At 47.9% G+C, this 21433-nt stretch overlaps 4 protein-coding genes across 6 annotated transcripts in view; all 4 read right to left on the reverse strand.

Annotated features, from left to right (window-relative positions):
• lrp12 (low density lipoprotein receptor-related protein 12) overlaps positions 1 to 1052 on the reverse strand; it is a 19314-nt gene extending 18262 nt beyond the window's left edge. The window contains exon 1 of the mRNA XM_027286610.1: positions 366 to 1052. Coding sequence (XP_027142411.1) covers positions 366 to 408 — 43 coding nt within the window. The 5' untranslated portion in view covers positions 409 to 1052. The remainder of the gene's footprint in view (positions 1 to 365) is intronic.
• Positions 1053 to 2769: 1717 nt separating this feature from the next.
• ntaq1 (N-terminal glutamine amidase 1) lies at positions 2770 to 5519 on the reverse strand. Of its 2 annotated transcripts, XM_027286692.1 has the most exons (6): positions 5378 to 5519; positions 3790 to 3889; positions 3613 to 3663; positions 3384 to 3532; positions 3177 to 3301; positions 2770 to 3083 (listed from the first exon to the last, which is right to left on the reverse strand). In XM_027286692.1, the coding sequence occupies exons 1-6, from the start codon at positions 5437 to 5439 to the stop codon at positions 2965 to 2967; spliced, it is 606 nt and encodes a 201-aa protein (XP_027142493.1). In that variant the 5' UTR covers positions 5440 to 5519; the 3' UTR covers positions 2770 to 2964. The 2 variants fall into 2 exon arrangements, with proteins under 2 accessions (XP_027142493.1, XP_027142494.1); XM_027286693.1 differs by lacking the exon at positions 3613 to 3663.
• Positions 5520 to 5658: 139 nt separating this feature from the next.
• On the reverse strand, positions 5659 to 6547 carry LOC113747298 (C2 calcium-dependent domain-containing protein 4B-like). 2 transcript variants are annotated; one of them, XM_027286685.1, is made up of 2 exons: positions 6369 to 6547; positions 5659 to 6282 (listed from the first exon to the last, which is right to left on the reverse strand). In XM_027286685.1, exons 1-2 carry the CDS (start codon positions 6501 to 6503, stop codon positions 5719 to 5721), a joined length of 699 nt encoding a protein of 232 aa, XP_027142486.1. In that variant the 5' UTR covers positions 6504 to 6547; the 3' UTR covers positions 5659 to 5718. The 2 variants fall into 2 exon arrangements, with proteins under 2 accessions (XP_027142486.1, XP_027142485.1); XM_027286684.1 differs by having other exon boundaries at positions 6354 to 6532.
• Positions 6548 to 6739: 192 nt separating this feature from the next.
• On the reverse strand, positions 6740 to 19342 carry ints3 (integrator complex subunit 3). Its single transcript, XM_027286603.1, has 29 exons — positions 19265 to 19342; positions 18501 to 18584; positions 17820 to 17903; positions 17629 to 17742; positions 17118 to 17202; positions 16966 to 17032; positions 16741 to 16882; positions 16533 to 16662; positions 16282 to 16379; positions 15515 to 15706; positions 15343 to 15430; positions 15169 to 15248; positions 14795 to 14886; positions 14597 to 14703; positions 14292 to 14411; positions 13797 to 13926; positions 13612 to 13666; positions 11825 to 11928; positions 11076 to 11240; positions 10722 to 10875; positions 10563 to 10631; positions 10367 to 10442; positions 10173 to 10286; positions 10038 to 10086; positions 9771 to 9938; positions 9248 to 9348; positions 8189 to 8261; positions 7954 to 8110; positions 6740 to 7367 (listed from the first exon to the last, which is right to left on the reverse strand). The coding sequence occupies exons 1-29, from the start codon at positions 19340 to 19342 to the stop codon at positions 7290 to 7292; spliced, it is 3054 nt and encodes a 1017-aa protein (XP_027142404.1). The 3' UTR covers positions 6740 to 7289.
• Positions 19343 to 21433: the final 2091 nt, after the last annotated feature.

Here is a 21433-nt window from a genome sequence, read left to right on the forward strand (position 1 = left end):
AACACACACAGTAACACACACTGTAACACACACTGTAACACACACACACTGTAACACACACTGTAACACACACTGTAACACACACACACACAGTAACACACACTGTAACACACACACACACACAGTAACACACACTGTAACACACACACACACACACACAGTAACACACACAGTAACACACACTGTAACACACACTGTAACACACACACACTGTAACACACACTGTAACACACACTGTAACACACACACACACACAGTAACACACACTGTAACACACACACACACACAGTAACACACACTGTAACGCACACAACAAACCGGAAGTGATGTCAGACACGCAGGTCAACAGGTGTAGCTGGACTCACCTGACAGGATGAGCAGGTAGATGGCGCGCGCTGTGAGGGCCATGATGACGCTGCTGATGAAGGTCAGGTCAGCTGATCATTAACTGATCTAATTAACGTGGGAAATCTGCCCGGAAACAGCTGACACACTGGCCGGAAACAGCTGACACACTGACCGGAAACAGCTGACACACTGTTAGCTTAGCATGTGCCACACACACACACAGGTATTCTCAGCTAGCTGCTAACTGTGCTAACAAAGACACCGCAGCTAACGCCAGGAGCTAGCTATTAGCTCAACAGAACCGGGCTGGTAAACGGACCCTCCGGTACAGAACCGGCCTGTACGGCGTGAACACAGCGACACATCGCGGAGATAACCCGGGATAACCCGGGATAACGTAACACCGCACAGCTAACACGGCTAACAGCTGAGCTAACCACAACACAAAGGCGAGCTAACGGAGCTAAGCTAAGCTAAGCTAAGCTAAGCTCGTCCTCCCGGAGCACATGAAGCTAACCCGGGCCAACCCGGGCTAATGAGCGCTAACCCGAGCTAACCCGAGCTAACGAACATGATGGAGGTTAACAGCGACTCAGCTTCAGTCTGTTAGCCGTTAGCTTCATGTCGAGCCGAACAACAACAGTCCGCAGCGACTCCGTGTGTGTGTGTGTGTGTGTGTAGGGAAGCTCCGCCCCTCCGTGACGTCACGAAGCCGTCATCAAACCGTCAGAACGTCACAGTACACACAAAGTACACAGAGTACACACACACACACACACACACAGTAAGTGGTCTGTTTGTGTGTGTGTTTGTGTGTGTGTGTGTTTGTGTGTTTGTTTGTGTGTGTGTGTGTGTTGCTCAAATTAAAGGAACACTTTTTATTCAGGGTTAGAATCAGTTCATCTTCTGGGACACTGATCCGGTCTCGTCAGCTTGTTTTTCTGTTTTGGCGCCCTGTGACTTCACAGCAGGTTGAACCTGAGCACGTGACAGACGTGAACGCCGTGGAGAACGTTCTGCGGCCTAACGTCATTCAGCATGACCGTGATGGTGGTGGGTCAGTGATGGTGGTGGGTCAGTGATGGTGGTGGGTCAGTGGTGGTGGGTCAGTGATGGTGGTGGGTCAGTGATGGTGGTGGGTCAGTGATGGTCTGGGGAGGCATTTCCTTGGAAGGACGCACAGACCTCTACAGGTTAGACAACCACACCCTGACTGCTGTTGGGTATCAGAATGAAATCCTTGGACCCATTGTCAGACCCTACGCTGGTGCAGGGGGTCCTGGGTTCCTCCTGGTGCACGACCATGCCCAGCCTCATGTGGCGAGAGTATGCAGGCAGTTCCTGGAGGATGAAGGAATTGATACCATTGACTGGCCCCTATGCTGGACTGACCTAAATCCAATACAACACCTCTTGGACATTATGTTTCTGAACATCAGACGCTGCCAGGTTGCACCTCAGACTGTCCAGGAGCTCAGTGATGCCCTGGTCCAGATCTGGGTGGAGATCCCCAGGACAGCATCCGTTGTTTCATTGGGAGCATGCCCCCACGTTGTCAAGCACGTGGAGGCCATACAAACCACCGAGTACCACTATGAGTTGCTACAAAGACATTTTGGCAAAATGGACTAGCCTGCCGTTTGTTTGCTTTGATTGTGGGGATGTCTTTGAATTCAGCCCTCTGTAGGTTAATCATTTTCATTTTCATTAATGATGTGGCATCCTTTCGTTCCTAACACATTACCCAGTCCACATCAGGAAAGATATCCAGTGTGAATTCTTTTCCCATTGAGACCTGATGTGTTGCTTTAAGTTTTTTGAGCAGTGTGTATATCTCTCTCTTCATCTTCTGACCACTAAAAGCTTTTTTACACATGCTGGTTCAGCTTCAGGAGCGGTTTGGGGTTCAGTATCCTGCCGGGGATCGAACCACCGATCATCTGATTAGTGGATGACCCGCTCTGCCTTCGAGCCACAGCCCTCTCCACCATACAACATGTTCAAAGCATAAACACACTAACAGTTGTTTGTAAACAAACGCCTCTTCAAAGACACATGAAACACAAGATGACCTTTGATCACACCTGAACTGATCAGCACACACACACACACACACACACTTCTGTTTCACTGTTCATATTGTGTGTTCTGTTGTTCATTATTATTGAAAATAAATATGTAGTGTTTCTATGTGATAAATAATGAATTATTAAAGCATGAACTGACATTTAAAGTTACGATCAGGACAGTTATTCAGTGTCTGAAGTTGTTTCAGAGATTTATGAAATAAATATTGATGTCCAAGCCACACAGTACTGAGTGGTATTAGTACTCTTACTGCAGTAAAGATCCGAGTACTGAGGCAGGTGAGACAGAGAGTGAGAGGCCCCATCTGTAACCTGCAGCTCCATCAGTCAGACATTTCCACAACGTTTAAAGAACTTTATTAAAACGTTTGTTCAGGTTTCCATTCAGCCTCCTGCAGTAATCCATCAAAAGTAATCTGATTTCTTCACAGCATGTAACTGAGCACGTGCAGAACAAAGTGTCACCACACACGATCCCGTCATGTTTCCTGAGTGACCAGCAGGAGGCGCTGTGATGCTGACTGCACAGCTACGATGATGGCGAGGAGCTTCCTGTGTATCTCTGCAGGAAGTGCTCCAGGCTGAAGACCCGCCCCCAGCCCACAGCAGGGTTCATGCTGATGAAGTCATCCAGGTTCATCTGACACGCTGAGGAGGAAACGCATCACAGTGATGTCATCACAAGGTCACATGGCTTACATCAAACATGCTGACATCACGTTACAGGAGGGGTCATGTGACCTGCAGTGTGTATGGGGGGGTAGAGTGGGGGGGGCATCTTCCACGAGCCATCGGGGTTCATCATGTGAGAGCGATCAGACGCAAAGTGCAACAGGAAGCTGTCAGCAGGTACCACACGCAACTTCCTGTTTGAGCAGAGACACAGGTACGTTAGTGTGATGTCACTTCCTCCGCAGACACTCATGCACAGGTGACAGGTGTGCTTACCTGTGGTATTCAGGTTTGATGTTGCGGTCTGAGCGGAGGGCCTGGGCGGCGTACCGCTGCAGGCTGACGGGGAACGACAGCTCCGAGTCCAGATCGTAAACCAGAGAGTCCGACTGCAGCCCGACCTGCATCAGGATGACGTGGTAATCCTGGAACGCCATGACATCATTCATTACATCATCAGTCAACTGTGACGTCACAACAATACCAAACACATGACATCACAGACCCAGATCACTGGCTGGTCTCCGTGTCCAGATCTCTGCTTCCACAGAGGAACCTGACGGAGAACACACAGAACGTCTGAACACGAGCTGAAGAACCAGACGGGTTCTTTAGGAACAGAAACATGTTTTCTAGAACCTGGCAGATGTTCTGTCGATCATCATCAGCTTCACGGTCTCACCGTTCTTTTCTCATTCGAGATGAAAATCACGTACAGCTGGTCCAGCGGGCCGGTTCTGTCGGTTCTGACAGAATCACAGAGTTTCCAAACATTTTCCTCACTGCAGAACCAGAACAGACAGAACCAGTGAGTACTGCAGAGTACACGCAGAGTACACACTGCAGTACATGCAGAGTACACATTGCAGTACTCACAGAGTACACACTGCAGTACTCACAGAGTACACACTGCAGTACATACAGAGTACACACTGCAGAGTACACGCAGAGTACACGCTGCAGTACATACAGAGTACACACTGCAGAGTACACGCAGAGTACATGCAGAGTACATGCAGAGTACACGCAGAGTACACACTGCAGTACTCACAGAGTACACATTGCAGTACTCACAGAGTACACATTGCAGTACATACAGAGTACACACTGCAGTACTCACAGAGTACACACTGCAGTACTCACAGAGTACACATTGCAGTACATACAGAGTACACACTGCAGTACTCACAGAGTACACACTGCAGTACATACAGAGTACACACTGCAGTACATGCAGAGTACACGCAGCAGTACATACAGAGTACACATTGCAGTACATACAGAGTACACACTGCAGTACTCACAGAGTACACACTGCAGTACTCACAGAGTACACACTGCAGTACTCACAGAGTACACACTGCAGTACATACAGAGTACACACTGCAGTACTCGCAGAGTACACACTGCAGTACATGCAGAGTACACACTGCAGTACTCACAGAGTACACATTGCAGTACATGCAGAGTACACACTGCAGTACATACAGAGTACATGCAGCAGTACATGCAGAGTACACGCAGCAGTACATACAGAGTACACACTGCAGTACATACAGAGTACACACTGCAGTACATACAGAGTACACACTGCAGTACTCACAGAGTACACACTGCAGTACATACAGAGTACACACTGCAGTACTCGCAGAGTACACACTGCAGTACATGCAGAGTACACACTGCAGTACTCACAGAGTACACACTGCAGTACATACAGAGTACACACTGCAGTACATGCAGAGTACACACTGCAGTACATACAGAGTACACACTGCAGTACATACAGAGTACACACTGCAGTACATACAGAGTACACATTGCAGTACATGCAGAGTACACACTGCAGTACTCACAGAGTACACACTGCAGTACATACAGAGTACACACTGCAGTACATGCAGAGTACACACTGCAGTACATACAGAGTACACACTGCAGTACATGCAGAGTACACGCTGCAGTACATACAGAGTACACATTGCAGTACATACAGAGTACACACTGCAGTACTCACAGAGTACACACTGCAGTACTCACAGAGTACACACTGCAGTACATGCAGAGTACACACTGCAGTACATGCAGAGTACACACTGCAGTACATACAGAGTACACACTGCAGTACATGCAGAGTACACGCTGCAGTACATGCAGAGTACACACTGCAGTACTCACAGAGTACACACTGCAGTACATACAGAGTACACACTGCAGTACATGCAGAGTACACACTGCAGTACTCACAGAGTACACACTGCAGTACTCACCAGTAGCAGCTGGTGTACTCGCAGTTTTCGCGGCTCTTCGTGACGCGGTCTTCACTCTTCATGGTGTCACACTGAAGACGCTCCGCCGGAAATAAGTATGACGTCACGTTCTGAGCGATCCTTTCAAATTAAAAGCTTCAGTCGGCAGGAAGTGGTCAGAGTCATGTCCTGCTCTCATTGGCTGGTTCTTTCAGGAAGTCGGGGAACTTCCGTGAAGCTGCTCGAAGCAATCACACCCGGAAGTGTAACTTTCAAAATAAAAGCATAACATGAGACACGTCACAACTTTAAAATTTATTAAAACCTTCAAATTAAAACCACATGGTCACGTCGATGTGACGTCAGCGGGGGCGTGTCTTCCTCGTGGCCTTCAGGGCAGCTGCAGGTCTCCTCAGCTGCTTCAGCACCTGCAGGCGCAGAGGGACCCGGGACCTGCCGGGATCAGGACCAGGACCAGGACCGGGGTCCGGGTCAGCCGGGTCCTGCAGGTCACCGTCCGGGACCGGCACTGCTTTGTTCTTGTGAAACAGGGACTCCCGCCGGTGCGTGCACGGGCTCGCGGTCAGCACGGCACGGAAGCCGTAGGGCGTGGTCACCTTCCCCACGTGCGGCAGCGACATGGCCGCGCGCGTCGTCAGGTCCGTGTCCGCGTCCGCGGCGGAGCGGCGGGGGAGCCGGACCCGCGGCGGGAGGCGGAGCAGGGCCGGACGGGGCACGGGGCTCAGTCCGGGACTGTCGTCATCGTGGTCGGACAGAAGTCCGGTCCGGTCCGGTGAGCTCCGATGGAGACGGGGAGAGAGGAAGAGGAGAGGACTGCGGGGCGGGATGAGGAAGGCCGGGATCCGCTCCGGGGTCAGAACCAGATTCTGCAGCGTTGACCTGGTTCTGATGGCCGACATGATGACCTGCGAGACACGAGGACACATGAAGACACACAACTCCCTGTTCTGAAGACATCAGCTGTCTGTCCACGTACCGGAGTGAGGCTCACCTGTCTGCTCACCTCACCTGTCTGCTCACCTGCTTTATATGAGCAGCAGCAGGTGGATCCAATCACACTGATCACAGGCCAGCCCTCCAGAGTCCGGTCCACCGTCCGGATCAGAGTCCGGTCCAGAGACTTCATGATGATCTGCAGGACGCTGGACGTCCATCAGACGCTCTGACGTCACATTCATGTTTACATTCATTTCAATGGGCAGGACAACTTATTAACAACGTCTGACAACGTTTACACAACGTTTGTCAAACAGCTGTGTGTGAACAGCTCGTGACGTCATCACGCATGTTCATGACGTCATCACGCATGTTCATGACGTCATCACGCATGTCCACACCTGCCTCTCAATGACTCAGCACAAATTAAAATCTAATTATTTATTAAAGTCAGCGCCAAGTTTTACAAAAGTGATGTCATTAAAAACACGTGACAGAAGAGTGACATCATTTCCTGTTTCTCACCAAATGAACACCCAGACGACAACCTGAAACAAGACTTTTACTGCAGCGGGACAAACAGGAAGGAGCTACTAAAAAACAGCAGAAAGTCAGGATCCTCCACAATAAGAGTCCAAAAAAACAAAAACAAAGTACAAACATCTCTTCATTATTCACACGTCGTCGTCGTCGTCTGTTAAAATACGTCTACGCTCCCAGAGTTCATGGTTTCCTCCTCCCAGTGCATCATGGGAGAACAGCCACATGGGAGCCACGCGGTGACCTTTGACCCTCAGTTCTTGTCTCCATGGAAACAGCATCAGTCACATGGATCTAAAGTCTCAGAGCCCCGCCCCTCCCGTGGCGGTCAGTGCGTGTCATCGGGAGGGGGCGGGGCCTCTTCCAGTGGTCAGAACGGCTGATTGGCTGAGAGTCTCTGCAGCGGCAGCTGGTGCGTGATTGGTCACAAGGTCCATCAGTCGCTGTCAGAGCCAACGGCTGACGAGCCTTTCCTCTTCCTCTTCGGAGCTTTGGGCTTCGAGTCCTCCTCCTCCTGAAACAGAACCAGAGCATACATTAACCAGAACCCACATTAACCAGGACCAGAACCAGAGCCCACATTAACCAGGACCAGAGCCCACATTAACCAGAACCCACATTAACCAGGACCAGAGCCCACATTAACCAGGACCAGAGCCCACATTAACCAGAACCCACATTAAGCAGGACCAGAACCAGAGCCCACATTAACCAGGACCAGAGCCCACATTAACCAGGACCAGAACCAGAGCCCACATTAACCAGAACCAAAACCCACATTAACCAGGACCAGAACCAGAGCCCACATTAACCAGGACCAAAACCCACATTAACCAGGACCAGAGCCCACATTAACCAGAACCCACATTAACCAGGACCAAAACCCACATTAACCAGAACCAGAGCCCACATTAACCAGGACCAGAGCCCACATTAACCAGGACCAGTTAAAAATAGCTGGACGTTATCTATTGTTTACTTACAGTCTGAGAGCCTGAGCTGGATGAACCGGGTCAGAACCAGCACTTGGAGCTAACCTCCACCTGGCCTGACTGACCGTGTGTCGGGCGGGACTCGAACCTGTGACATAGCGTACGTACCGAGGCGCTGCTGGAGGCGCTCTCCTCCTCGTTGTTGGTGGGCGGAGCTGCTCCTTTCCGTGAGCGCGGCGAGGAAGCCGGAGCTTTACGGCGAGACTTCGGAGGCTTCGCCTGAGAGTCCTCGTACTCCTCCGCCAGAGCAAACAGGTCACTGAACCTACAGGAAGAGGAAGTGACATCATCAGCACCTGGTGTGATGTCATCTGACTGTGTGTGTGTGTGTGTGTGTGTGTACCTCATTTTGTGTGCTTCATCACAGCTGGCCTGAACGTGCTGCAGAGCCTGAAGGATCGGAGTCTGTGTGAAGACTGACAGACAGACAGAGAGAGGGTGAGACAGGCAGAGAGAGGGTGAGACAGGCAGAGAGACAGTGATCAATAACCAGCTCTCCATGACCTCCGTCATGACCTCCGTCATGACCTCCGTCATGACCTTCATGACCTCTTTTATGACCTCCTTCATGACCTCCTTCATGACCTCCTTCATGACCTTTATGACCTCCTTCATGACCTTTATGACCTCCTTCATGACCTCCTTTATGACCTCTATGACCTCCTTCATGACCTTTATGACCTCCTTCATGACCTTCATGACCTTCATGACCTCCTTCATGACATCCTTCATGACCTTTATGACCTCCTTCATGACCTTCATGACCTCCTTCATGACCTCCTTCATGACCTCCTTCATGACCTTCATGACCTCCTTCATGACCTCCATCATGACCTCCTTCATGACCTTCATGACCTCCTTCATGACCTTCATGACCTCCTTCATGACCTCCTTCATGACCTCCTTCATGACCTTCATGACCTCCTTCATGACCTCCATCATGACCTCCATCATGACCTCCTTCATGACCTCCTTGCTCCCTCTGCACAGCTTCATTTAAACTATACATGTCCAAACAAACTGCTATAAAATCATCACATCAAATCTCTGAAACAACTTCAGACTTCAAACACTGAATAACTGATCGTAACTGTGTGTGTGTATGTGTGTGCGTGTGTCTGTATGTGTGTGTGTGCGTGTGTGTGTCTGTATGTGTGTGTGTGTGTGTGTATGTGTGCGTGTGTATGTATGTGTGTGTGTGTATGTGTGTGTGTGTGCGTGTGTATGTGTGTGTGTGTGTGCTGATCAGTTCAGGTGTGATCAAAGGTCATCTTGTGTTTCATGTCTTTGAAGAGACGTTTGTTTACAAACAACTGTTAGTGTGTTTATGCAGCTGCTGCTTTGAACATGTTATATGTTTATATATCTGTGTGTGTGTGTGTGTGTGTGTGTGTGTACTCACAGTTATTCTTGGTGTTGCTCAGACTCAGTCTCAAGTTGTCCATGTGCTCTAAGATCTGTTCCAGGGTCAGCTGAGCCAGTTTACTGCTGGAGCTACGAAGACTGAACACACACACACACACACACACACACACACACACACACACACACACACACACACACACACACACACACACACACCTGTTACCATGGTACTGCATACTTCATGTTTGTTCTGCACCAATAAAACTGACATCAACAACATCTACATACTGAACCAACAGCCTGTCTGTCTCTCAGCCTGCCTGCCTGCCTGCCCGTCTCTCTCTCAGCCTGCCTGTCTGTCTGTCTCTTAGCCTGTCTGTCTGTCTCTTAGCCTGCCTATCTGTCTCTTAGCCTGTCTGTCTGTCTCTCAGCCTGCCTGCCTGTCTCTCAGCCTGCCTGTCTGTCTGTCTGCCTGTCTGTCTGTCTCTCAGCCTGCCTGCCTGTCTGTCTGTCTGCCTGTCTGTCTCTCAGCCTGTCTGTCTGTCTGTCTGTCTGTGTACCTCTGTCTCTTGCGTGGTTGGTTGTTGTTCTTGATCAGCTGGGCTTTGATGTGTTCTCCCAGTGTGTCGTCGTATTTGGACGCCCAGTGTCTCAGGATGCTCGTGGTGAACTGATCCTCATGATGGCAGGGACGACTCAGCACCATCTTCACCATCTCCTCACTGGGCCTGGACAGAGAGACAGACAGACAGACAGACAGGCAGGCAGACAGGTTAAGGACACAGGGCTCTGTAACAGTGAATCAGTGTTGGTGTGGAGCGTCGTACTTCTCTCTGCGGAGCTGCAGCAGCAGACAGGATAACGCCTCGGGATGTTCTGGAAACAGGAAACAGGAAATCAGTCAGTTCATGACATCAGCAGCAGAACAGGGCTCCAGTTCTGGCACGACGCCGGCTCCTCACCTTTATATTTGAGGTGCTGCAGGATGGGGATGATGGTTTCCAGTGGGATGCTGTGAGCCAGAAACAGCTGCCAGGTGCTGTACTGCTCAAAGGTCTCCCAGTCCAGAGACTGAACTGTGGACACAAGAAGAAGACATGAGGACACTGTCCACGCTGTCCAATCACAGCGCAGTATTCATACGAGTGGTTCTCACTGAGGATGTTGAGCACAGAGTCTTTCCTGAACATCACCAGGTTCCCCATCATCACATGACACATCAGCTCCTGTAACTACAGACAACATGACAGTTACCCAGCAGGTGAGCACACGCAGGTGAGCACACGCAGGTGAGCACACGCAGGTGAGCACACACAGGTGAGCACACACAGATCAAAGTGTGCAGCTGTTACCTGTGTGGAGTCGATGACGGCTACAATCATGTTGAGCAGCTCACCGCTCCGCAACGTCTCATCAGGGAACTGAAGGAAGACAGAGACCAGGTGAAGGTGACACATGACAACGCACGTGTGTGTGTGTGTGTGTGTGTGTGTGTGTGTGTGTGTGTGTACCTCAGTGTATATGGAGGGGGTGAGGTAGCACAGCAGCCGGACGTCGTCCTCCTGACACGCCTTCATGTCCATCATCAGACACGTGTGCAGATCGCCGAGAGCCGTCGCCTGAGCAAAAGACTCATACAGCATCATCTTACCGTTCGCCGCTTTACTGCAGACACACACACACACACACACACACACACACACACAGGTTACATATGATGCTGAAGCAGCTGCTCCACACACACTCAATGGCAGTTTACTTCAAACTGATAATGTTTATTTCTGAACGTTCTGTCAACGCTACAGAAAGGTTGGTAAGGTTGTCTAAACGTTGTCTGAATGTTAGTCAGCACATCCCGGCCTCACCTGGCTTTGAGGTAGTAGAGCAGGTGATATCCAATCTTGGGTTGTTTCTGGTAGAATTCAGCCAACATGTCGAGCAGCACAGAGAATCCACTGTTGTCCTCTTGCATGGTGACCAGATTCCTGAACACCAGACAGACGGGTTTGGACACCGACTCCTCCAGGGACCTGAGAGACAGACAGGAAATCAGACAGACAGTTAAGGTTGAATCCAGTCAGCAAATACCCAAATCAAACCATGAACTGTCTGTGGTTGTTTTCAGTCAATCTAAGCCCCAAATTCCACCGCGGGCGCCGCAGTGATGTGTCCATTCCAGTCAGTGTTTCAAACCCCACCGGCTCCACCGCGGTCCAGTTCAGAAGCGTCCCAGAAGCGGGCCTCCACTTGGCTGTTCTATTTTTGACGGACGCTGTGAGTAGCCCGCGTCAATTTACACAAAGCACCTCGAGCTGACAGGAAGCCAGACACAAAAACAGCGGTGGATTTTCAAAATAAAACAGAAAAAAGAGAAACAAATGAAGTACGTAGCATGTTTCCAATGTAGGAGCATGTTTAAAGAACATGAACCAGGAAAATGACCAAATCTGAGCAAGTAAACAAAGTCTGGAGGGAGAAACGCTCTGAAACACTCCCGGTGGTTTGAAGTCGCGTGAAGGACGGAACAAAACACGACGTGACAAATGGAGTCCGGTGGAGTTTCAACATTCTCCAAGTTAAAGTGTTCTTGAAGCCCGTCCCCAGTCAGTCTTACTCCTCAGTGATCTCCTCCGGCAGAACATCTCCTCTGAAATGATCTTTGAACAGCTCAGCCAGACAGGAAGCCAGAGCCGACATCTGTTCCGAGTCAAAGTCCTCCTGCAACACAGCACAGCAGAGAACAGTAGAACTCAGCAGAGAACAGTAGAACACAGCAGAGAACAGTAGACCACAGCAGAGAACAGTAGAACACAGTAGAGAACAGTAGATGTCAGCAGAGAACAGTAGAACTCAGCAGAGAACAGTAGAACTCAGCAGAGAACAGTAGAACACAGAACAGTAGAACACAGCAGAGAACAGTAGAGAACAGTAGAACTCAGCAGAGAACAGTAAAACTCAGCAGAGAACAGTAGAACACAGAGGACAGTAGAACACAGCAGAGAACAATAGAACTCAGTAGAACACAGCAGAGAACAGTAGAGAACAGTAGAGAACAATAGAACACAACAGAGAACAGTAGAGAACAGTAGAACACAGCAGAGAACAGTAGAGAACAGTAGAACACAGCAGAGAACAGTAGAGAACAGTAGAACACAGCTGAACACAATAGAGAACAGTAGAACACAGCAGAGAACAGTAGAACACAGAGGACAGTAGAACTCAGTAGAACTCAGTAGAGAACAGTAGAACACAGAGAACAGTAGAACACAGCAGAGAACAGGAGAACAGAGTAGAGAACAGTAGAACACAGTAGAGAACAGTAGAACACAGTAGAGAACAGGAGAACAGAGTAGAGAACAGTAGAACACAGTAGAGAACAGTAGAACACAGTAGAGAACAGTAGAACACAGTAGAGAACAGGAGAACACAGAGAACAGTAGAACACAGTAGAGAACAGGAGAACAGAGTAGAGAACAGTAGAACACAGAGAACAGTAGAACACAGTAGAGAACAGTAGAACACAGTAGAGAACAGGAGAACACAGTAGAGAACAGTAGAACACAGTAGAGAACAGTAGAACACAGTAGAGAACAGTAGAACACAGTAGAGAACAGTAGAACACAGTAGAGAACAGTAGAACACAGTAGAGAACAGTAGAACACAGTAGAGAACAGTAGAACACAGTAGAGAACAGTAGAACACAGTAGAGAACAGTAGAACACAGTAGAGAACAGTAGAACACAGTAGAGAACAGTAGAACACAGTAGAGAACAGTAGAACACAGTAGAGAACAGTAGAACACAGTAGAGAACAGTAGAACACAGTAGAGAACAGTAGAACACAGTAGAGAACAGTAGAACACAGTAGAGAACAGTAGAACACAGTAGAGAACAGGAGAACACAGAGAACAGTAGAACACAGTAGAGAACAGTAGAACACAGCAGAGAACAGGAGAACAGAGTAGAGAACAGTAGAACACAGAGAACAGGAGAACAGAGTAGAGAACAGTAGAACACAGCAGAGAACAGTAGAACAGAGTAGAGAACAGGAGAACAGAGTAGAGAACAGTAGAACACAGTAGAGAACAGTAGAACACAGTAGAGAACAGTAGAACACAGTAGAGAACAGGAGAACAGAGTAGAGAACAGTAGAACACAGAGAACAGTAGAACACAGTAGAGAACAGTAGAACACAGCAGAGAACAGGAGAACAGAGTAGAGAACAGTAGAACACAGAGAACAGGAGAACAGAGTAGAGAACAGTAGAACACAGCAGAGAACAGTAGAACAGAGTAGAGAACAGTAGAACACAGAGAACAGGAGAACAGAGTAGAGAACAGTAGAACACAGCAGAGAACAGTAGAACAGAGTAGAGAACAGGGGTTCTGTGGAGAACACTCACCTCCAGGATCAGATCCACGATTTCCTGCATCACCTCACACTGAGTCTCTGTGTCACTGAGGAGATGTGATGATCAATATTATTGATTGATTCATGACAGGACACAGCTGATTAATGATCAATACACTGACACAGTCAAACCTCCAGCCTGATCTGAGGACCTGAAGGAGGACTGCAGAGTCTCACCTGGTTTTCTGCAGCTGCTGGACTTTCTCCTTCATCGTGTCATCTAATTGGTCGAGCCAGGGTGTGATGTCAGCAGGCTCTTCCACCACAGCCTCTTTGATTGGATGGAACCTGAACTCTCTCTTCTTTCCTGAACAGTGATTGGTCGACAGATGGTCAGACAACAATCTGATGCAATCAAGTTTGTCTGTCTCTCTGTGGCCGTCCTGTCTCTCTGTGGCCGTCCTGTCTCTCTGTGGCCGTCCTGTCTCTCTGTGGCCGTCCTGTCTCTCTGTGGCCGTCCTGTCTCTCTGTGGCCGTCCTGTCTCTCTGTGGCCGTTCTGTCTCTCTGTGGCTGTTCTGTCTCTCTGTGGCCGTTCTGTCTCTCTGTGGCTGTTCAGGCTTTCATTGTTGGTCATCTGTCACTGATTAACTTCTCATCATCATTATGTGTATATGTATGTATGTATGTATGTATGTATGTATGTATGTGTTTGTTTGCATTTTTAAGATCACCTTTGTTGTTGACCTCCTCCTCGTCATCACTGAACGCAGCCTCTGTGTTGTCATAGCAACCCTCTTCCTTGTCTAACATGTGGTTATCCATCTCCAAGGAAACGGCCTCCTCCATTTTAACTGCAGAACACATACAGACACACACACGCATGCACGCACACACAGACACACACAGACACACAGTGAGGGTTGTTTCACAGCCTGATCATCTTCTGTGGTGTCATAGAGCTCCGTGTGTGTGTGTGTGTGTGTGTGTGTGTGTGTGTGTGTGTGTGTGTGTGTGTGTGTGTGTGTGTGTGTTGTACCTTCAGTCGGAGGGGAGGGCGAGCTGCAGAACTCGGGGAATCTCTCTCTGAGCATCGATCGGAGCTCTCGGTCCAACTTTGGATTATCGAACAGCGGAGCGAGGTGACTGAGAGGGAGTGATCAATAATCAATCATTAATCATCTGTGGTGGACTGACAGCGCGCATGTGTTTGTTTGTCTGTGTTTGTGTTTCTTACGCCAGCACTCTCTTCTCCATGATGAAGGTGAGCGAGTTAAAGACGCCCTGACGGACCTGAGACTCCAACGGAGGAAAGAAGTGAGGGATGATCTGAGGAGGGAAGGAAACAAGGAGACAGAGGACAGAAACAGGGAGGCAAAGGATGAGGAAAGGAAGGAGGTAGGGAAGGAAACACAGGCTTAAAAGAAGTGGTATTAACAATTTGTTCTCCCAGATTAGTTTAACCAATAACAATGTGACCACGCCATCAGGTTACTGGGTTAGGGTAGTATACAACCCTGATTCCAGGTGAAAACAGTATTCATGTTTACACCTGCATCATCAGAATGTGTGTGTGTGTGTGTGTGTGTGTGTGTGTGTGTGTGTGTTTACCCGGCACATGAAGTCCAGCAGTGTGGCGGTGATGGCTGGATGAGGTTTCATGGAGTGATGCATCACCAGGATGGCTGGTTCTGACACACAGGATTAGAAACCACGAGTCAGAACCAGGTAATTCATTATGTGTGTGTGTGTGTATGTGTGTGTGTGTGTGTGTGTGTGTGTCACCTATGTTCATGATGCTGTCTTTCTCAGGGTTGAAGAACAGCCAATCATAGAAAAGAGCCAGCTTGGCGTTGGAGGCAGCGACATTCGACTGGAGACAAACAATCAGTGATTATTTACTTCATCCTTATTGGACGACCGGCAGTGACTGACAGCCTGAAGCCCCACCCCTTACCGTGCAGGTGGTGAGCAGCCAGCCAATGATGGCCCAGCGTGGCAGGATGTCAGAGCTCAGCACCTCATTGGATGGATGGACCACACCACAGATGTAGCGAATGAGGTCACAGCGCAGTGATTGGCTCTCTGCTGTGGACAGGTACTGTCTCTGGAACCAGTCCTGGTACCGCTTCTGCTGCCCGAACCGGACCTGAGGGAGAGAGGTCAGAGGTCAGCGACAGGTCGACACAACGTTATCACTGAATCTGGAGCTGTGTCCCAAATCAGGGGCTGCATCCTTGTAAGCACGCGTCTGAGGTCGGTTATGTCACAACGCCACGCGAAGGCTGCGTCCTTCTTTTCCTTTTTTTTTTTGAGGATGCACCGCAACTATCCTTCGCTTCCCGTATCCCAAGATCCTTTGCGCACCGCTGTTCAGTGCCGACACCAAGCGGCGATGAATTTACATTTAAATGTAAGTACTGGATATTTATATTTAATTACTTTTACCTATTACTACTTATATTTATACTAATTACTTATATTTTATTGCCCCTGCTTTATTTCCAGACTGCACAGTCGAGGTAAACGATTGGATTGAGTGAAGAGCTACGTTCATCATGTTATACTTCACTCTGCTGTCTTATTCTTTCTTATACTAACTGACAGGCAACGGCTGTTACAAAGTACCAACTGACAGCAATGACGCATGCGTCCTTCGAAGCATGCAGCCCCTGAATGGGACACAGCTTGGTACTGTGTGGGTCAGGGTTCTGGTTCTGTTACCCTGGAGGTCATGAACAGCAGCTTGGTCTCCATGTCCGGTGTGAGTCGACAGGCCAGAAACTTCCTGGAGGTCCGAGCCGTCAGCAGCTGGAGAACACCTGGAACACAGGATTGTGGGTAGTGTAGTTGTACCTGTGAACTGTGGACTGAGGATTGTGGGTAGTGTAGTTGTACCTGTGGACTGAGGATTGTGGGTAGTGTAGTTGTACCTGTGAACTGTGGACTGAGGATTGTGGGTAGTGTAGTTGTACCTGTGAACTGTGGACTGAGGACTTGTGGGTTGTGTAGCAGGTCTTTCCACACCAGTTCCATCTCTGGGATCCGAGCGACGTTCTGCAGCAGACGAACCAGATCTCTGCCGATGAGCAGACACTCCATGAACTACAACACAGAGACAGAACCGGGTCATCAGAACCAGCACAGCTGAACAACTTCCCTTCTCCCCTCCTCCTCCCTCACCTTCTCCCTTAGCATGCTGATGCAGAAGTCGACCTCCTTCTGTCGCAGAGTCAGCAGGTTCGGCGCTCCGTGGTCGACGATGAGTCGGAGGAAGGTGTAGACCGACATCGCTATCAACATCGCGCTCTTCAAAACCCAATCCCTGCACACATAACAATAACAATAACAGGTGTGAGGACAGGTGTGGACAGACAGGCGTGGACAGACAGGTGTGGACAGACGTACTTCTGGTCCAGCAGGATGTCGAGGACGCTCTCAGCCAACCACAAGTTCTTTGTGGAAATATCTCCACCTGGACACAAACACACGGTGATTATTCTGTCAACGTGATGACACCTGTATGTGTGTGTGTGTGTGTGTGTGTGTCTGTGACTCACCTGCGATCTGTTTCAGCAGCGTCATGACGACGCCGTCAGCTCCCATCATGCCGCTCTTCACCAGCTCTCTAACCAACCACACCAGCTGCACACACACCAACACTATCATTAATCTCACCTGGTCACATAGTTTTAATTAGATTACCTCGTTATCAGATCTGTCTACTCTACTGATGACACATACACATATATGTAAAGTTACTGTGATCCTATTGGCTAAATCAGCTCTTTACCTGCGTGTATAAAAGTGTTTCTGTGTGTGTACACCTGTGTTTATGTTCACCTGTGTTTATGTTCACCTGTGTTTATGTTCACCTGTGTGTGTGTACCTGTGTGTACCTGTGTTTATGTTCACCTGTGTGTGTTTACTTGTGTTTATGTTCACCTGTGTGTGTGTTTACCTGTGTTTATGTTCACCTGTGTGTGTTTATCTGTGTTTATGTTCACCTGTGTGTGTGTACCTGTGTGTACCTGTGTGTACCTGTGTTTATGTTCACCTGTGTGTGTTTACCTGTGTTCTGGGCACATCCTGCAGTTTGAGGAACTTCTCCATGAGGATCTGGTTGATCTTCACCAGAATCACGTTCATCCCGTCTCTGTTGACGAGCGTCAGGTCTCTGTAACACTGTCACACAAACACAGTGATGTCATGCTGATGTCACAGTGATGTCACACATTGTTAATGATGTGATGGTGCCTCACCCTCTGGGCCTGTGTTGGTTCTGTGAGGACCAGAGTGAACAGACCCAGACACACCTCCTCATGCTGCTGCTGGCCTTTACACACCTGCAGGACAGGAAACACCTGGTTACTGCAGTGCACACAAAACCCTGTGCTCTGATTGGCAGATTGTTTTCTGCAGGTATGCACACATCTTGTGACTTATTAATATTTTATTTATTTTGAAAGAGGGACAGCCAATGGGAAAGCTCCAACACTGAACCGACCAATGGAGTAAGTTTATCTCTGTGAGGTCAGACGAGTCTGAAACACCCGAGGAGCCTGCAGGAGGTTCAGCTCTGTCGCTCGTCCTCCATGATGGTTGGACAGGTGGAGGCTGCCTTACACCACTTTAGACTATGATCACTCTGCACACGCCAACATGTGAATGAACCTGTGTCCTGCTTCACGCTCTGATTGGTCACAAAGTCTGCAGACTGTAGGGAGCGCTGCAGGCACTCATACTGTTGACAGGAGCATCTCCAGCCAGCTGACCATGTTAACGGCACTAACGTTAGCGTTAGAAGGTGTGGCAGGTGTAGTAGGTGTGGCAGGTGTAGTAGGTGTGGCAGGTGTAGTAGGTGTGGCAGGTGTAGTAGCACTACTAGGTATAGTAGTACTAGTTAAAGTACTTGCAGTGACAGTATGTGGTGTATTTCTTACATTGGCGGTCAGCGCGTCGTTGGCTTCTCTCTCTGACAGCCCATTGGTCAGCGCCTGGACGATTCCAACACAACGCTCCAATCTCTGCGCACACACACACACACACACACACACACACACACACACACAGGTGAGTTATCCTCTGACATCACTTCAAAGGACTGAAGATAACTACATGTGTACTTTACAGGTGGATCACTGTTCAGGGATCAAACCAACGGCTGCCTCATCACACCTTATCTGTTGTTTACCTGTCTGTCTGTTGTGTACCTGTCTGTCTGTTGTGTACCTGTCTGTCTGTTGTGTACCTGTCTGTCTGTTGTTGTTCTTTAGTGTGTCAATAAAGGTCGTTTGTATCTCACCTGTCTGTATCTCACCTGTCTGTATCTCACCTGTCACTACTTTTGACATGTGAAACAGAAGCACAGCGCATGCGCACCATGTCTCCATATGTTTACGTAGGATTAGCATGCTAGGCTAACAGCCCGCGGGCTGCGGGGCTGTGTACCCGCACCGTGTGGCGCCTTTCCGGGCACACACACGGCTCGCACACAGCCTCCGCGGTGTGTCACTGCGGGGCTCGAACCTCGGCGCCGTGTCCGCTCACGGTGCGGCACGGCGGGGCTATGCTAACGGTGCTAACTAGCGTGCTAGCTCGGTGTCCGGACTCTTTGTACCCGCCGGGTTCTGCCTGTGAACCCGCCCGGGCCGGCTTCAGCCCGGGTTACAAACGCTCCCCGGGCCGTTAGACCGGCACAGCCTACCTCCTCCAGCTCGTCCTTGGCGTCCAGCTGGGTGGACACCAGCAGCCGGCCCTGCGGCTTCGCCGGCGCAGCCTCCATCTGCTCCCGCCTCGCCTCGCCGGGCCCCGCGGAGCTGCGAAGGGCCGGGACTCCCGGTGCGGAGGTGGCTGTGACTGTTAGTGTCGGTGTGACGGACAGGTCGGTGCACGTGTCCGCGCTGTGTTCTCCGGTAGAGCCGGTGCGCGCGGTCACTTCGTGTTTTTTAACTTTCGGGGCCGCTCGCTCTCAACAACACAGCGACATAACGGACATCCGCAACGAGCGGGGGGGGCGGGGCCAACGCCCACCGAGGACCAATCCGTTCACTTACCTCTCTGAGTGACGTGCGGACGGCCAATGACAGCAGAGCAAATCTGAAGCCAATCGCGGGCCTGCTCTGCTGAAGATCATTTACATAAAACTTTAAATCACAATGAGCCCAAAAGTTCATCTGAGCAACTTATTGACCAACTTATTGATCAACTTATTGATCAACTTATTGACCAACTTATTGTTCAATTTATTGACCAACTTATTGTTCAATTTATTGACCAACTTATTGATCAACTTATTGTTCAATTTATTGATCAACTTATTGTTCAATTTATTGACCAACTTCTTGATCAACTTATTGATCAACTTATTGACCAACTTATTGTTCAATTTATTAATCAACTTATTGACCAACTTATTGTTCAACTTATTGACCAACTTATTGTTCAATTTATTGATCAACTTATTGTTCAATTTATTGATCAACTTATTGACCAACTTATTGATAACTCTTTGACCAACTTATTGACAACTTATTGACCAACTTATTGATAACTCTTTGACCAACTTATTGACAACTTATTGACAACTTATTGACCAACTTATTGCTCAACTTATTAATCAACTTATTGACCAACTTATTGTTCAATTTATTGACCAACTTATTGATAACTCTTTGACCAACATATTGACCAGCTTATTGATCAACTTATTGACCAACTTATTGTTCAACTTATTGATCAACTTATTGACCAACTTATTGTTCAATTTATTAATCAACTTATTGTTCAATTTATTGATCAACTTATTGTTCAATTTATTGATCAACTTATTGACCAACTTATTGATAACTCTTTGACCAACTTATTGACAACTTATTGATCAACTTATTGACCAACTTATTGTTCAGTTTATTAATCAACTTATTGACCAACTTATTGTTCAATTTATTGACCAACTCTTTGACCAACTTATTGTTCAATTTATTGACCAACTCTTTGACCAACTTATTGTTCAATTTATTGATCAACTTATTGACCAACTCTTTGACCAACTTATTGTTCAATTTATTGACCAACCCATTTACCAATTAATTGATCAACCTACTGACCAACTCTTTGACCAACTTATTGTTCAATTTATTAATCAACTTATTGACCAACTTATTGTTCAATTGATTAATCAACTTATTGACCAACTTATTGTTCAATTTATTGACCAACCCATTTACCAATTCATTGATCAACTTATTGTTCAATTTATTGATCAACTCTTTTACCAACTCATTAACCAACTTATTGATAACTCTTTGGCCAACTTATTGTCAACTTATTGCTCAACCTATTGACCAACTTATTGTTCAATTTATTGATCAACTCTTTGACCAACTTATTGTTCAATTTATTAATCAACTTATTGACCAACTTATTGTTCAATTTATTGACCAACCCATTTGCCAAATAATTGATCAACTTATTGACCAACTCTTTGACCAACTTATTGTTCAATTTATTGACCAACCCATTTACCAATTCATTGATCAACCTACTGACCAACTCTTTGACCAACTTATTGTTCAATTTATTGATCAACTCTTTTACCAACTCATTAACCAACTTATTGATAACTCTTTGGCCAACTTATTGTTCAATTTATTGATCAACTATTTTACCAACTCATTAACCAACTTATTGATAACTCTTTGGCCAATTTATTGATCAACTTATTGTTCAATTTATTGATCAACTTATTGACCAACTTATTGTTCAATTTATTGAATAACTTATTGACCAACTTATTGTTCAATTTATTAATCAACTTATTGACCAACTTATTGTTCAATTTATTCACCAACCCATTTACCAATTCATTGATCAA

The sequence above is a fragment of the Larimichthys crocea genome, chromosome XIII, assembly GCF_000972845.2.
Source record: "Larimichthys crocea isolate SSNF chromosome XIII, L_crocea_2.0, whole genome shotgun sequence".
Taxonomy (NCBI): domain Eukaryota; kingdom Metazoa; phylum Chordata; class Actinopteri; family Sciaenidae; genus Larimichthys; species Larimichthys crocea.